This window comes from Mustelus asterias, chromosome 14 (genome assembly GCF_964213995.1).
Source record: "Mustelus asterias chromosome 14, sMusAst1.hap1.1, whole genome shotgun sequence".
Lineage (NCBI taxonomy): Eukaryota > Metazoa > Chordata > Chondrichthyes > Carcharhiniformes > Triakidae > Mustelus > Mustelus asterias.
This window is the reverse complement of record NC_135814.1, coordinates 79,837,784-79,854,863: the sequence shown is the minus strand read 5'-3', so window position 1 is coordinate 79,854,863 and position 17,080 is coordinate 79,837,784. Positions and strand designations below refer to the sequence as shown.

Genomic DNA, 17,080 nt, shown 5'->3' with positions numbered 1-17,080 from the left:
GATAGTCTTGACATTGGAAGTGATAAAGTCCGAATTGGTGTGGTGCAGTTTAGTGAAAATCCCAGAGTCAACTTCTACTTAAGCAGTCACACCACAAATCTGGATGTGAAGGATGCGATAAATAATCTCAGGCAGGTAGGAGGGAGACGAGCCAACACTGGTACAGCCTTGGACTATGTCAAAAATAACATCTTTACTCGGTCTGCTGGAGGCAGAGCAGAGGAAGGTGTACCCCAGTTCCTGATCCTTCTCACTGCCAGCAGGTCATCCGATGATGTTCGTCAGGCAGCATTAGCACTGAAAGAGGCTGGTGTTGCACCTTTCAGTATTGGATCAGGAGACGCAGACAATCGTGAACTCCAACAGATTTCACTGTCCCCTAGTTATATTTTCAAGATAAATGATCTGCGGAATGTGGAAACACAACAACGTCTGGAGTCACCACTGACGACACTGAACAAAGATCAGATAACCCGAATGCAAGTAACTGTACCTGAATGTGAGGAATCTCTGCTCTCTTTAAATACCATGATAATTCCATGATGAATAATTGTTCTGATAATATGGTTTCTAATGAAATTACTATCTAGGTAACAGTAATGAGGGTGTGTAATGTGAAGATGGAAACACAACATGGTGAAAAGTCAATTATACACACATAAAATATCAGTGAAATCATAGAATCCCTAAAGCATGGAAGGAGAGTGTTCAGCCCATCAAGCCTGGACCAGTTTCTGAGGGTGCTGGAGATTATAACTTTTTCCTTTTTGATTCTTCATTCTGTATATTTGGATTCTGCATCTCTCGAATTTCTTGACTCGAGAAATTAGCACGTGAATACCTGCCCTGTGTTCTCAATCATCTAGGTAAGCTGTTCCTGACTATGAAGGTGATTTACACCTGGTTCTATCTAGGTACCTACTTATCTTGTTACTGGGAAAATCACACTTTTTGAATGCTGGGTACTGCTATTGCTTGGCAGATTGCTGGATAGATTGCGTCCTATCATGCCTTGTTAAATTCTTGTTACTGCTGTTACTAGGCAGATTCATGACAGAATGGTGAGTGACTTAGAATCATAGAGGTTTACAGCATGGAAACTAGCCCTTTGGCACAACTTGTCCATTCCACCCAGTTTTTACCACTAATCTAGTCCCAATTGCCCGCATTTGGCTCAGATCCTTCTATAAGACCATAAGATTTCGGAGCAGAGTTAGGCCATTTGGCCCATCGAGTCTACTCCACCGTTCAATCATGGCTGATATGATTCTCATCCCCATTCTCCTGCCTTCTCCCCGTAACACTTGATCCCCTTATTGATCAAGAACCTATCTATCTCTGTCTTAAAGACACTCAATGACCTGGCCTCCACAGCCCTCTATGGTAATGGGTTCCACAGATTCAGTACCCTCTGGTTGAAGAAATTCCTTCTCATATGGGTCATATTCTGCATGGAGGTCGGTCACCAGTGGAGTGCCCCAGGGATTTGTTCTGGGACCCTTACTCTTTGTGATTTTTATAAATGACCTGGATGAGGAAGTGGAGGGATGGGTTGGTAAGTTTGCTGATGACACAAAGGTTGGAGGTGTTGTGGATAGTGTGAAGGGATGTCAGAAGTTGCAGCGAGACATTGATAGGATGCAAGACTGGACGGAGAAGTGGCAGATAGAGTTTAACCCAGATAAGTGTGAGGTGGTTCATTTTGGCATGTCAAATAGGATGGCGGAATATAATATTAATGGTAGGACTCTTGGCAGTGTGGAAGATCAGAAGGATCTTGGGGTCCGAGTTCATAGGACGCTCAAAGCAGCTGTGCAGGTTGAGGCTGTGGTTAAGAAGGCGTATTGTGTACTGGCCTTCATCAATCGAGGAATTGAGTTTAGGAGTCGTGAGATAATGCTGCAGCTATATAAGACCCTGGTCAGACCACACTTGGAGTACTGTGCTCAGTTCTGGTCGCCTCATTACAGGAAGGATGTGGAAGCCATAGAAAGGGTGCAGAGGAGATTTACAAGGATGTTGCCTGGGTTGGGGAGCATGCCTTATGAGGATAGGTTGAGTGAGCTCAGCCTTTTCTGCTTGGAGAGACGAAGGATGAGGGGTGACCTGATAGAGGTATATAAGATGTTGAGAGGTATTGATCGAGTGGATAGTCAGAGGCTTTTTCCCAGGGCTGAAATGGTTGCCACAAGAGGACACAGGTTTAAGGTGCTGGAGAGTAGGTACAGAGAAGATGTCAGGGGTACATTTTTCACTCAGAGGGTGGTGGGTGCGTGGAATGGGCTGCCAGCAACAGTGGTGGAGGCGGATTCGATAGGGTCTTTTAAGAGACTTTTAGATAAGTACATGGAACTTAGTAAGATAGAGGGTTATAGGTAAGCCTAGTAATTGCTAAGGTAGGGACATGTTTGGCACAACTTTGTGGGCTGAAGGGCCTGTATTGTGCTGTAGTTTTTTCTATATTTTCTATGTTTCTATATCAGTTTTAAAGAGCGTCCCTTCACTCTGAAGTTGTGCTCTCGAATTCTAGTCTCTCCCACTCGTGGAAACACCCTCTCCACGTCCACTCTATCTAGGCCTCTCAGTATTCTGTAAGTTTCAATTAGATCCCCCCTCATCCTTCTAAATTCCATCGAGTATAGATCCAGACACCTCAACCACTCCTCACATGACAAACCCTTCATTCCTGGGATCATTCTTGTGAACCTTCTCTGGAACCCCTCCAAGACCAGCGCATCCTTCCTTGGGTATGGAGCCCAAAACCGTTCACAATATTCCAAATGGGGTCTGACCAGAGCCTTATACAGCCTCAGCAGTACACCCCTATTCTTGTATTTTAGCCCTCTAGAAATGAATTCTAATATTGAATTTGCCTTCCTAACTGCCAGCTGAACCTGCATGTTAACCTTAAGCGAGTCCTGTACCAAGACTCCCAAGTCCCTTTGTGCCTCAGATTTCCGAAGCCTTTCCCCATTTAGAAACTAGTCTATGCCTCTATTCTTCCTACCAAAGTGCATAACATCACACTTTCCCACATTGTATTCCTTCTGCCACTTGTTTGCCTATTCTCTGAACCTGTTCAAGTCATTCTGTAGCTTTCCCCACTTCCTCAATGCTACCTGTCCCTCTACATATTTTTGTATCATCCGCAAATTTAGCAACCATGCCCTCAGTTCCATCTTCCAGATCATTAATGTATATAGTTACCCATGTAACTGTCTAAATGCTTTTTAAAAGATAAAATTATACCCGCCTCTGCTACTGCCTCTGGCAGCTCATTCCAGACACTCACTACCCTCTGAGTGAAGAAATTACCCCTCTGGACCCTTTTGTATCTCTCCCATCACACCTTAAACCTATGCCCTCTAGTTTTAGATTCCCCTACTTTTGGGAAAAGGTGCTGGTTATCTACCTTATCTATGCCCCTCATTATTTTATAGACCTCTATAAGATCACCCCTAAGCCTCCTACACTCCAGGGAAAAAAGTCCCAGTCTAACCAGCCTCCCCTTATAACTCAAACCATCAAGTCCTGGTAACATCCTAGTAAATCTTTTCTGCACTCTTTCTAGTTTAATAATATCCGTTCTATAATAGGGTGACCAGAATTGTACACAGTATTCCAAGTGTGGCCTCACTAATGTCTTGTAGAACTTCAACAAGACGTCCCAACTCCTGTATTCAATGTTCTGACCAATGAAACCAAGCATGCCGAATGCCTTCTTCAACCCCTGTCCACTTGTGACTCCACTTTCAAGGAGCTATGTATGAACTGTATTCCTAGATCTCTTTGTTCTATAACTCTCCCCAAAGCCCTACCATTAACTGAGTAGATCCTTCCCTGATTCGATCTACCAAAATGCATCACCTCACATTTATCCAAATTAAACTCCATCCACCATTCGTCAGCCCACTGGCCTAATTGATCAAGATCCCGTTGCAATCCTCCATAGTTACCCAGAAAAATTAGAAGAAACAAATCCTCTTCTAACCTCCGGCTAGCTATTGTACAGTCTCAGACTGACACCCCCAACACTCCAGTGGACACCTCCACGTCCAACTATCCTCCAAACAGGATCACCCCCTACCTCCCTGACTAACCTGCCTCCTGTCCCTGTGGTATTCCCCACTTCACTGATCACCCCCACCCCACCCCCTGTCTCTCCACCCCCGTTCCCCCCCCCCCTCCCCTGTCCCCATGGGCTCCCCCCACCCATCACAATGAGCCAATCCAATCCCAAACAAACCCAACTTGACCCTCCCCACACCTGACCAGACCCAACATGCCCCCCCTTAGTCCCCAGCCCTCCTCATCTGATAACCCCTCCTCCATACTTAACCTCATCCATACAGAATTGGACACCCTCCACACCCGCCAGCCCAACCCCACTTGTATTCGACCCGTCCCAACCCATCCAGATCCCACCAACATAAACCTCCCGACTCATTCACCCCTGCAAGCCTGACAGCGCTCCCTGACCCATCCTCATACCCAATCCATCCCACCACCTTCAAGGTCCAACCCTCAATCTCTCTAATGCCCCACCTTCATATTCCTTCTGCAAATCCTATCCACCCACTTATCTTAGACACTTACCTTCTCTCTGGCCTGTCCAGGACCTTTAAATTTCAATGGGACCTTTAACTTAGCTGCTTTATGGGAGTGAATGCGGTTAAAAAAGGGCATGTTCTCCTTCACTTTGACAGAGTTGGACTGAGACACTGGGCCTCAGGACAAGCTGCTCTGCCTGGATCTTGCCTGGCCTGAGTCAGAAATCATAGAAATCATAGAAACCCTACAGTACAGAAAGAGGCCATTCGGCCCATCGAGTCTGCACCGACCACAATCCCACCCAGGCCCTATCCCCATATCCGTACATGTTTTACCCACTAATCCCTCTAACCTACGCATCTCAGGACACTAAGGGGAAATTTTAGCATGGCCAATCAACCTAATCCGCACATCTTTGGACTGTGGGAGGAAACCGGGGCACCCGGAGAAAACCCACGAAGGTTGGGTGAGACAGGCTCAGAAGAAAATTTACATAAGTAATTGGGCACAGAGTGGAAATCCTACTTTGATTGCCACTCTGAGCAAGTTATAACCATTTTTTCACAAAACAGACATTGTAAGAGGCCTCTATGCAGCAGCTGCAATAGCATTCAAGAAGCTGAACACTCCTGAGACAATCGTCCATTAAAATATCCATTCTCTCCACCCTGGATATCTGCAGAAACTTGCCAAAGCTTCTTCGACATTACCTCCTAAATCCATGACTTATCTCCACAAGGGAAGCAAGTGCATGGGAACACCATCATTGCCAAGTCTTGTTCAAATTGACATCTCACCCTGACTAGGAAATTTATCACCATTCTTTCATTGTTACTGAGTCAAATTCCTGGAATCGCTTGCCTAACAACACAGTGGTTGCACCTACATCACCTGGACTGCAGCAATTCAAGGAGTGTCTCTCATTAGTAATTATTAGCTGAAGTTGAGCTCATATAATTCAGGACAAATTACTGACTTGGTTAGGTTAGTGGCTGAGTGGCAGGAGTCTGAGAGTAGGGTTACTGGACAGGATGTGAGTACTGGTGTTTACCACGGTCTGTGTTACAGCCTATTCACTGTGTTTAACTGTTTAAATGATGAAATAGAAAGCACATATCCAAGTTTGCTTATGATGCAAACTTTGGATGGCATTGTAGATAGTTATAGATCAAATGGCTAAATAGCACCTCAAGGAATGGTTGTTGGACGTTCCGGGGTATAGATGTTTCAGTAAGTGTAGGGAAGCTGGTAAAAGAGGTGGAGGAGTAGCATTGTTAATCAAGGATAGTTTAACGGCTGCGGAAAAGCGCTTTGAGGGGGATATGCACACTGAGGTAATATGGGCTGCAGTTAGAAACAGGAAAGGAGCGGTCACGTTGTTAGGAGTTTACTATAGGCCCCCAAATAGTAATAGAGATGTGGAGGAAGAAATTGCTAAGCAGATTATGGATACGTGTGGGGGTCACAGGGTAGTTGTCATGGGGGACTTTAACTTTCCAAATATTGATTGGAACCTTTGTAGGTCAAATAGTTTGGATGGGGCACTTTTTGTGCAGTGTGTGCAGGAGGGTTTCCTGACACAATATGTGGATAGGCCGATAAGGGGTGAGGCCACATTGGATTTGGTACTGGGAAATGAACCGGGCCAAGTGTTAGATTTGGTTGTGGGAGAGAACTTTGGAGATAGTGACCACAATTCGGTGTCTTTTGTTATTGCAATGGAGAGGGATAGGGCCGGACGGCAGGGCAAGGTTTACAATTGGGGGAGAGGTAATTATGATGCGATTAGGCAAGAATTAGGGGGCATAAGATGGGAACAGAAACTGTCAGGGAAAGGCACTGATGAAAAGTGGAACTTTTTCAAGGAACAAATACTGGGTGTCCTTGATAGGTATGTCCCTGTCAGGCAGGGAGGAAATGGCCGAGTGAGGGAACCGTGGTTCACAAAAGAGGTGGAATGTCTTGTGAAAAGGAAGAGGGAAGCTTATGTAGGGATGAGGAAACAAGGTTCAGATTGCTCGATTGAGGGTTACAAGTTAGCAAGGAATGAGCTGAAAAAGGGGCTGAGGAGAGCTAGGAGGGGACATGAGAAGTCCTTGGCGGGTCGGATCAAGGAAAACCCCAAGGCTTTTTACTCTTATGTGAGGAATAAAAGAATGACCAGGGTGAGGTTAGGGCCGGTCAAGGACAGTGGTGGGAACTTGTGTATGGAGTCAGTAGAGATAGGCGAGGTGATGAATGAATACTTTTCTTCAGCGTTCACCAAGGAGAGGGGCCATGTTTTTCAGGAAGAGAAGGTGTTACAGGCTAATAGGCTGGAGGAAATAGATGTTCGGAGGGAGGATGTATTGGCAGTTTTGAATAAACTGAAGGTCGATAAGTCCCCTGGGCCTGATGAAATGTATCCTAGGATTCTTTGGGAGGCGAGGGATGAGATTGCAGAGCCTTTGGCTTTGATCTTTGGGTCCTCGCTGTCCACGGGGATGGTGCCAGAGGACTGGAGAGTGGCGAATGTTGTTCCTCTGTTTAAGAAAGGGAATAGAAATGACCCTGGTAATTATAGACCGGTTAGTCTGACTTCGGTGGTTGGTAAATTGATGGAAAAGGTCCTTAGGGATGGGATTTACGACCATTTAGAAAGATGCGGATTAATCCGGGATAGTCAGCACGGATTTGTGAAGGGCAAATCGTGCCTCACAAATTTGATAGAATTTTTTGAGGAGGTACCTAGGTGTGTTGATGAAGGTAGGGCGGTTGATGTCATATACATGGATTTTAGTAAGGCGTTTGATAAGGTTCCCCATGGTCGGCTTATGATGAAAGTAAGGAGGTGTGGGATAGAGGGAAAGTTGGCCGATTGGATAGGTAACTGGCTGTCTGATCGAAGACAGAGGGTGGTGGTGGATGGAAAATTTTCGGACTGGAGGCAGGTTGCTAGCGGAGTGCCGTAGGGATCGGTGCTTGGTCCTCTGCTCTTTGTGATTTTTATTAATGACTTAGAGGAGGGGGCTGAAGGGTGGATCAGTAAATTTGCTGATGACACCAAGATTGGTGGAGTAGTGGATGAGGTGGAGGGGTGTTGTAGGCTGCAAAGAGACATAGATAGGATGCAAAGCTGGGCTGAAAAATGGCAAATGGAGTTTAACCCTGATAAATGTGAGGTGATTCATTTTGGTCGGACAAATTTAAATGTGGATTACAGGGTCAAAGGTAGGGTTCTGAAGACTGTGGAGGAACAAAGAGATCTTGGGGTCCATATCCACAGATCTCTAAAGGTTGCCACTCAAGTGGATAGAGCTGTGAAGAAGGCATATAGTGTGTTAGCTTTTATTAACAGGGGGTTGGAGTTTAAGAGCCGTGGGGTTATGCTGCAACTGTACAGGACCTTGGTGAGACCGCATTTGGAATATTGCGTGCAGTTCTGGTCACCTCACTATAAGAAGGATGTGGAAGCGCTGGAGAGAGTGCAGAGGAGATTTACCAGGATGCTGCCTGGTTTGGAGTGTCGGTCTTATGAGGAAAGGTTGAGGGAGCTGGGGCTGTTCTCTCTGGAGCGGAGGAGATTGAGGGTTTATAAAATGATGAAGGGGATAGATCGAGTGAACGTTCAAAGACTATTTCCTCGGGTGGATGGAGCTACTACAAGGGGGCATAACTATAGGGTTCATGGTGGGAGATATAGGAAGGATATCAGAGGTAGGTTCTTCACGCAGAGAGTGGTTGGGGTGTGGAATGGACTGCCTGCAGTGATAGTGGAGTCAGACACTTTAGGAACATTTAAGCGGTTATTGGATAGGCACATGGAGCACAACAGGATGGTAGGGAGTGGGATAGCTTGATCTTGGTTTCAGATGAAGGTCGGCACAACATCGTGGGCCGAAGGGCCTGTTCTGTGCTGTACTGTTCTATATGTTCTATAAGCACACGCAGTGAGATGGAAGCATAAAATTATATAAAATTACAATGAAATATTAACCGATGGCAATGCTGTGGCAAATAACTTTCACAATAGACCAGTGTCAGGTTTGGACCTAAAATGATAGACCAGAGTGCTTTTCTAACGATGAAAAACTAGAAGCAGTGGCGGTCCAATAAGACATGGGGCTTACAGAATATAGAACCTTTGAAAAAGCCATGTACAGGTAGAAAAAAATATGAAGCTGGCCATTATATGTAGAGGACTGGAATACACGGGGTTACACGGCTATAGCTGTACACAGTAATGTTTAAGACTGAGCAGTTCTGGACAGGATGGTGAAGTTACAGCATTGGAACAAAACTTGTGGGATTTAGCAGTTCTTCACTTTTAAGGAGCCAACACAGGCACTACAGGATGCATAGATTCCTTGTCGAGGATCTTCCCAGCCACATGGAGGTAAACTAGGAGGAAAAATGTGGGGAAATACTGACAGAGAAGTGCCAGGCTGGCTCCTTGCAGAATGGAATGCTGAGATGATTTGGAAGCCTGCCAGGTGTTCCAGGTGGCATGGAGATTGAAGTGACCAGGCCACTTCAAAGTTTTCACAGTCCACAGACCAGAAGGACGATTTTGATCAGAAAGGTGTCTGAAATCACCATGGCAAGAGTGATATTCACATTTCCCAGGGCTAGAGGGGCAGTCTGACCACAAGACTCCCATCTGAGGGTGAGTGTTGAGGTCAATACCTTGCCCCCAGACCAAGCCCACCCAACCCTCAGGACCCTTGGGGGATGCTCCATCTGCAGCCTGGCAGTGTCAGAGGAGCATATGGACACTCTCAGGGTCCAATGCGCCAGGTTCATGATGCTCGTAACCAGCACCAAAGCCTATCTGGTGTAGATCCCACTGGGTGGGTGAATGGCAGCAGGGCTTTGAATCAGGCTTCAAGTCCACTAATTGCAATCAAATTACAACGCTTAAATAATAATTGGGTTCCTGCTGGTCTGGATGGGAACCTGATCAGGGATGGCGGGGAGGGCTGTGTGAATGACGACAGGTTTGCCACCCAGTCTGGATGGAAACCTTATTGGAGCCCATGGAGAGGGCTGAGCGAATGGCGATGGGTTCCCATCTGGTCTGGTTGGGAACCTGATCGAGGCCGGCGGGGAAGGCTGAGTGAATGGCAATGGATTTGCCAGCCAGCGGGAATCCCAATTTAGCCCCGGCACTCCATTAAGTAGGCCTGTGGCTGGCGGCCCTGGAGAATTCAGATCCTTGTTTGTCTATTTTAACTGGACAAGAAAGATGCACAATTCAAAGTTAGCCTTACTAGTCAGAGTCCTTACTGCCATTTAACCATCAAACCAAAAAGATTAACTGGTCATTTATTTCATTTGCTATTAATGAGACCTTACTTTGTGCACATTTGAGGCTACATTTGTCTAGCATGCTGGTGCATCAACAGGCATCTATTAGCTATCAAATTCTTCGGCAGTCGAAAGACACAAAAGATGTTCTCGAAATGCCAAAGCTTTCATTATACATCCTTCTAATCTAACAACATTAAATAGAAAATCAGAGGAAATTGAGCCGTCTCCCAGATGAGGTCACAATTCTCTTAATTGTGCGCCACTGACAAAAGTTCAATCATGAGACAAGACTGGAAAATACAGAGAAAGATCCCAATTTGAACAAATCTTGCTGTCTGTGTCAGATTGTGATTTAGTAGCATCACATGCATTTCTTTGGTTTTCCAAAACTACCATTGAATAATAAATTTATTTTCCATTTCTTACAGATGGTGTTAAGAGGGATATTGTGTTCCTTGTTGATGGATCAGACAAAGTCAGAGGTGCTTTCCCTTCAGTTCAAAGATTCATTTCCAGAACGGTTGATACTCTTGATATTGGAAATGATAAAGTCCGAGTTGGTGTGGTGCAGTACAGTGATAATCCCAGAATCAACTTTCGATTAAACAGCTATACCACAAAGCATGATGTGAATCAAGAAGTGAGGAACCTTAGGCAGATAGGAGGAAGTCGAGCCAACACTGGTGCAGCCTTGGACTTTGTTGAAAAGAATGTATTTTCTCGGTCTTATGGAGGCAGAGCAGAGGAAGGTGTACCCCAGTTCCTGATCCTTCTCACTGCCAGCAAGTCATCGGATGATGTTAGTCAGGCAGCATTAGCACTGAAAGAGGCTGGTGTAGCACCTTTCACTATTGCATCAGGAGACGCAGACGATACTGAACTGCAACAGATTTCATTGTCCTCTAGTTATATTTTCAAGGTAAATGATCTGCGGAATTTGGAAACGTTACAACAACGTCTGGTGTCACCATTGACCACACTGAAGAAGGATCAGATAAAGCAAATTCGAAAAAAAGTACAGGAAGGTGAGAACAATACTTTACAGAATCAGTACTTATATGTGGACAATTAGTGCCCTGTTAAACTTTCTAAAATCAGGAAGGATCGTTTTGCTTTTAAAAAGCAATGCATGAGATGAAGTAAAATATAAATGGATTTTTTCAACTAATCAGCTAATGGGGTTGGTCTTCAAAACATCTTTACTCTTCAGGTGACCCAATCACACCTTCTGCTGCTTTGCTACTGTGAGCTGAATAATCTACCCCCAGATAGTGATTCCTGTAATGTAGAATGTAATATCAGGCGTGATAATGCCAGGCAGACTTTCCAATATCATCACACTAGTTTGTAATAATAAAAATGGGTACTTGCTAAAGTTTACAGGCCTCACAGCGCCAGGGATCCAGGTTCAACTCCAGCTTGGGTGACTGTTTGTGTGGAGTTTGCATGTTCTCCCTGTGTCTGTGTGGGTTTCCTCCGGTTGCTCTAGTTTCCTCCTACAGTCCGAAAGACGTGCTGGTTAGGTGGATTGGCCATGGTAAATGTACGAATATTGCAGGGGGCTGGATCTGGGTAAGATGCTCTTTTGGAAAGTCAGTACAGACTTGATGGGTCGAATGGCCTCCTTCTGCATTGTTCTATGATTCTAAAAAAAGAATGCTAAATATGAAGTGTGAACAGATTTGGAGACAGTATCTAAAAATTAAGTACGCTTATCTTACATGCCCGACAACTGAGCAGGCCCTAGATGATCAAATTTCACAAGATGATTAATCAGCTGGGTCACTTTCACATTGTCCTGTGCAAGGAAAGCCTTTAAAGTGCTGGCTGTGAACTTGGGGTCACGGCTTTCAACCTCAGAGACTGGACCCTCGAGCACTCATTGGGTGGGGTAAAGGACTCTTGATGTTAAAGAGTGTCAAATTGCATATTTTCGGGCACATATCGATGCTGGGCTCGGAACTCAGAACAGCTCTGACCTCTGGGTGCAGAACCCACATTGAGCGCATGTGTGGAACGGTGGGTGACTAGAATGGGAAATAAATCTCAGTTTTGAACAAATGCTTGAAATTGAACTTGTACCTTGGTCTGATTGCTATTCTGATTTCATTTGTGAATATTACACTTGTCACATTTAATCACTCTGACGTATTCACAGATATTTGTTATTTGTCATTTTGGTATGCCATTTGTCATTTTGCTTTGAACCTGCTAAATTCAACTGGATAAAAGATGTATCAAATGCAGACTCGTGCTTTTCATTCTGTTTTGTCATTCTTTGTGCTAGATTAATAAAACATTATACTAAAAGTAGGAACTGGCCACATAACTGGTCGTGCTCCAAGAGAGAATTAATCACCATGCCTGTTTGCCAGTCTTCCAAGGGGCTCCTAAACTAAAGTTAAACTTAATTTTGGGAGTGCAAAGAACTAATAGGCACATTTTTAAAGTTTTTGAGTAGAATTTTGATTTTTGTTTTTACAGAGAAACTACCTACTCCAACTCAGTGCAACTAACACATGGTCTCATATTGTAAAGTCATTTTCTGTTATTTAAAAATAGGTTACTCCGAGCTGGTAGTCTCAACACTATGATTGAAAATGTTAACTCTTGACAACTCTTAAATACATATATTTTTTGAAGCAAAAAACTTTTACCATTTGGCCCAGATCTTTCATTTCCCAGGAGTGTCATACCCAATGTTAGGGTCCTGGACCAGAACCCCAATTTACATTAGGATGCCAGACTGGATCCCAACAATTTTTCTATTTTGGCATAAATGTGAGAATAGAATGATTCACTCCAGGAATAATACTACAGAAAAATTAGGGATCTTTTATAGTAAAACAAATTGTATTTAATAACACAGTTTAACTATAACTCTAACAATTGAAGCAGCGTAACAGTTGAACAATATTTAAAAATGAAAGGAAACAACTTTAATTTCCAACTTATCACTGTTTCAGTCCCAAGTAAGCAACATTTCTCTTACGGACTTGCAATGCCACTTTAAATACAGTTAGCAACCATACATATTCCTATCATAATGAGTGTAGACTATCTTGAAGCCTTCAGAGAGAGAAAAAGAGTTCCAACAGCTTGCAGAAATTTTATAACCAAGAGGTGATAGGGAGAGATGAATGTAAAACAATCAACTTCGCCAGAGAAAAGGTGCTTGGAAAACCATTAGACCCAAAAGGCTGACAAATCCTCAGGACCAGATGAATTGCATCCCAGGGTTTTAAAAGAATGGCAGCACAGAGAGTAAATGCATTGGGTATAACCTCACAAAATTTCATAGATTCTGGAACAGTCCCAGCAGATTGGAAAGCATTGGAATTTTACGGCGGGATTCTCGGTCCCGCTGCAGTGAGCAGAAAATTGGTTGAATGTCGAATTCTCCGTCATTGTTTGCAGGGGCCAAGGTGGGGCATGGACAGTCAGGAAACTCTGGGCAACATCTTTATTCAAGAAAGGTGGGAGGCAGAAAGCAGGAAACTATAGTCCAGTTAGCCTTAATCTGTCACTGGGAAAATGCTTGAATCTATTATTAAGGAGGTTATAGCAGGATATGTAGAAAATCAATGTTATCAGGCAGAGCCAACATGAATGGAGAATTGTGTTTAAGTAATATGTTAGATTTTCTGAGTAACTTTCAAAGTGGATAAAGGGAAACTGGTAGATGTGGTGTACTTGGATTTCCAAAAGGTATTTGATAAGATAGCACATCTAAGGTTACTGCACAAGTTAAGAGCACATGGTGTAGGGGATAATATATTAACATGGATAACAGATTGGTTACCTGACAGGAAGCAGGCAATAGGGATAATTTTTTTTCAGATTTACAAACTGTATCTAGCAGAGACAGCAGAGAGACTAAGTCAGTTAGGATTATATTCACTGGAGTTTAGAAGAGAAGTGATTTTGGGGAAATTGATGGTATTGAAGGTGGATAAATTTCCAGGTATTGATAATCTTCATCCCAGAGTACTTAAGGAAGTGGTTTTGGAAATGATAGATCCATTGGTCATTATTTTCCAAAATTCTTTGGACTCTGGAATAGTTCCTACAGATTGGAGGGTAGCTAATGTAAGCCCGCTATTCAAAAAGGGAGGTAGAGAAAACAGGGAACTATAGACCTGTGTGCCTAACATTGGTACTGTGAAAGTTGTTAGAGTCCATTATCAAGGATTTCATAACTCAGCATTTGGAAGGCAGTGGTATAATCAGCCAAAGTCAGCATGAATTTACAAAAGGGAAATCATGCTTGCCGAATCTATTGGAATTTTTTGAGGATGTAATTAGTAGAGTTGACCAAGGATATGGTTTATTTAGACTTTCAGAAGGCTTTTGACAAGGTCTCACATAACAGACTACTATGTAAAGTTAAAGCACATGGGACTGCAGGTAATGTCTTGAGATGGATAGAAGATGATTAGCAGATAGGAAGCAAAGATTTGGCATAAGTGGGTCTTTTTCTGATTGGCAGTCAGTGACTAGTGGGGTTCCGCAGGGATCAGCACTAGGACCCCAGCTGTTCACATTATATATTAATGATTTGGACGAGGGAACTGAATGTATTATCTCCAAATTTGCAGATGATACAAAGGTGGGAGGGAGGGTCAGCTATGAGGAGGATGCAGAGACGTTTCACATGATTTGGACAGACTGAATTTGTGGGCATATGCATGACAGATATTTTATAATGTGGATAAATGTGAGGTTATCTACTTTGGTATCAATAATAGGAAGACAGATTATTACTTGAATGGGTGTAAATTGAGAGAGGTGGATACTCAGACCTTGGTGTCCTTATGTATCAGTCGCTGCTAGTAAGCTCGCAGCTATAATAGGCAGTAAAGAAAGCAAATGGGATGTTGGCCTTCATAGCGAGAGGATTTGAGTATAGGGATATTTTACTGCAATTGTATAGGATGTTGGTGAGGCCACACCTGGTATATTGTGTACAGTTTTGGTGTCCTTATCTGAGGAAGGATGTCCATGCTATAGAGGGAGTACAGCGAAGGTTTATCAGGCTGATTCCTGGGATGGCAGGTCTGTCATATGAGGAGAGACTGAGTTGGTTACAATTATAGTCACTGGGGTTAAGAAGAGTGAGAGGGAATGTCATAAAAACTTATAAAATTTGAACAGGGATTAAACAGGGTAGATTCAGAAAGAATGTTCCTGATGGTGGGGGAGTCTAGAACTAGCGGTCATAGTTTGAGGATAAGGGGTAAACCTTTTAGAACTGAGGCAAGGAGAAATTTCTTCACCCAGAGGGTGAAGGGATCAAATGTATGGTCGCTAAATTTGCTTATGACACTAAAATAGGTAGGAAACTAAGTTGGTAAAATGGAGGTAGAGAGTCACAGGTTAAGTGAATGAGCACCAATTTGGCAGATGGAGCTTAGCATTGGTAAATGTGGACTATTCCACTTTGGCTGGATGAATAGAAAAGCAGTATACTATTTAAATGAAAAGAGATTACAGAACATAGTGCTGTCAAATGTACAGTGTAGCTACACCTGGAGTCCTTTCTATGCAGTGCATCAGCATCAGGAGAAGTGAAGCCATGCCCACTTTTTACTGCGCTAGCTGCATTAGCATGGATCACATATTGGTTAGCTGATAGGAAACAGGCAATAGGGATAAATGAATCCTTGTACATAAATCACATAAAATTGGTATGCAGGTGGTTAGGAAGGCAAATGGAATGTTGGCATTTATTGCAAGAGGAATAGACTATAAAAATAGGGGTGTATTGCTGCAACTGCACAGTACCTTGGTGAAGCCATGACTGGAATACTGCGTACAATTTTTCCTGATTCCTGGGATGAAAGACTTACCTTAAGAAAAAAGGTTGAACAGATTGAACCTGTTGAGTCTGAGACAGAGATGAGGAGAATTTGTTTCTCTCAGAAGATCATTGGTCTTGTGCAATTCTCTTCAGAAAGTAATAAGGGTAGGGTCATTTAATTAATTCAAGGCTGAGTAAGATAGATTTTTGATAGGTAAGTAAGTCAAGAGTTATTGGGGGAAGGCAGGAAAATGGCCATGATCTTACTGAATGGCATGTTAGAATGTAACCAGTGACAAATTTGTATTAGATGTAATGTGAACAATGGGAACAAGATATAAGGGTCAGCTGACCCAGTAAAACATGGAACCAATCACAGAGTGATATAATAGTCAACTGACCAACTGATTCACTATAAATAAGGAACTATGTAGAATTGTGGGGAGCTTGGAGTGGCTCAGGGCGAGGCCCCAGGTTTGGAGTAATGATGTTTCTTTATTAAACCCTTTCTTTGATTGAGAAGGTGGAGTAAGTTCTGTTGTTGTTTCATGAGTTGCATTTTGAAGAGTTCCTTCTGAAGAAACATGGCAAAGCTAGTTTGAAGAGCAAAGTGGCCGACTCCTGCTCCTGGGTCAAATGCTCCTATGTTTCCCTACTACCAAAATTAAACTGACTGGCCTGTAGTTGCTGGGCTTATCGTCACCCCCCAATTTTGAATAAAAGCATAACATTTGTATTTCTGCAGCCTAAGAAAGACTGAAAAATTATTCCCAGTGCCTCTGCAATTTCCAGTCTTATTTCCCTTAATAGCCTTGGATCCAGTCTTAGTGCCTTATCAACTTTAAGTACAGGTAGCCCATCCAATACATCTTCCTTAGCAATTGTCAATCCCTCAAGAATGACCTCTCTATGCCCTCTGCCTCCATCTGCAAATCCCCTTCTTGATTCCTAATCAGGTTTACTCCGATTCTTATCACCCTTTTATTGTATATATGTCTATCGAAGACTTTAGTGATGGAATTTTCTGGTCCAAGACTGGTAATTCTGATCCCAGATCAACGGACCTTTGACTATTCCATCAAATTGTCCATCCTGCTCACAATGGTTGCCACCTTTGGTGGGACTGGAAAATTTTTGCCAGGGATTCCCTGTTATATTAACTAACTCACCTTGGACGAGTGCATTAATTTGGATCCATCCCACTTTGACTTGGAAAATTGTATTATATTTCTTGATTGTTGCTGGGTCAATATCCTGGAACTCCTTATCTAACACTTCCAGGCATATCTGCCTTCTCTAGGGCAATGGGAGAAGGGCAACAATGCCAGAGCTTCTCATATTCTGATATGTTGCTTTTAAAGAAGTTATAGAAGATGCTGGTAATTTTCAAATTATCTATCACTGTCGAGGTTCTGACTTAATTCACATTTGGCAACATTA

The 17,080-nt window shown here is 43.3% G+C and overlaps 1 protein-coding gene across 5 annotated transcripts in view; it reads left to right on the top strand.

The window, feature by feature from the left end:
• The window catches only part of LOC144503789 (collagen alpha-3(VI) chain-like), a 342,857-nt gene that overhangs the window by 180,240 nt on the left and 145,537 nt on the right, over positions 1–17,080 (top strand). For all 5 annotated transcript variants that reach the window (XM_078228671.1, XM_078228670.1, XM_078228673.1 and 2 more), the window contains one exon: positions 10,269–10,865. In XM_078228671.1, coding sequence (XP_078084797.1) covers positions 10,269–10,865 — 597 coding nt within the window. The remainder of the gene's footprint in view (positions 1–10,268; positions 10,866–17,080) is intronic.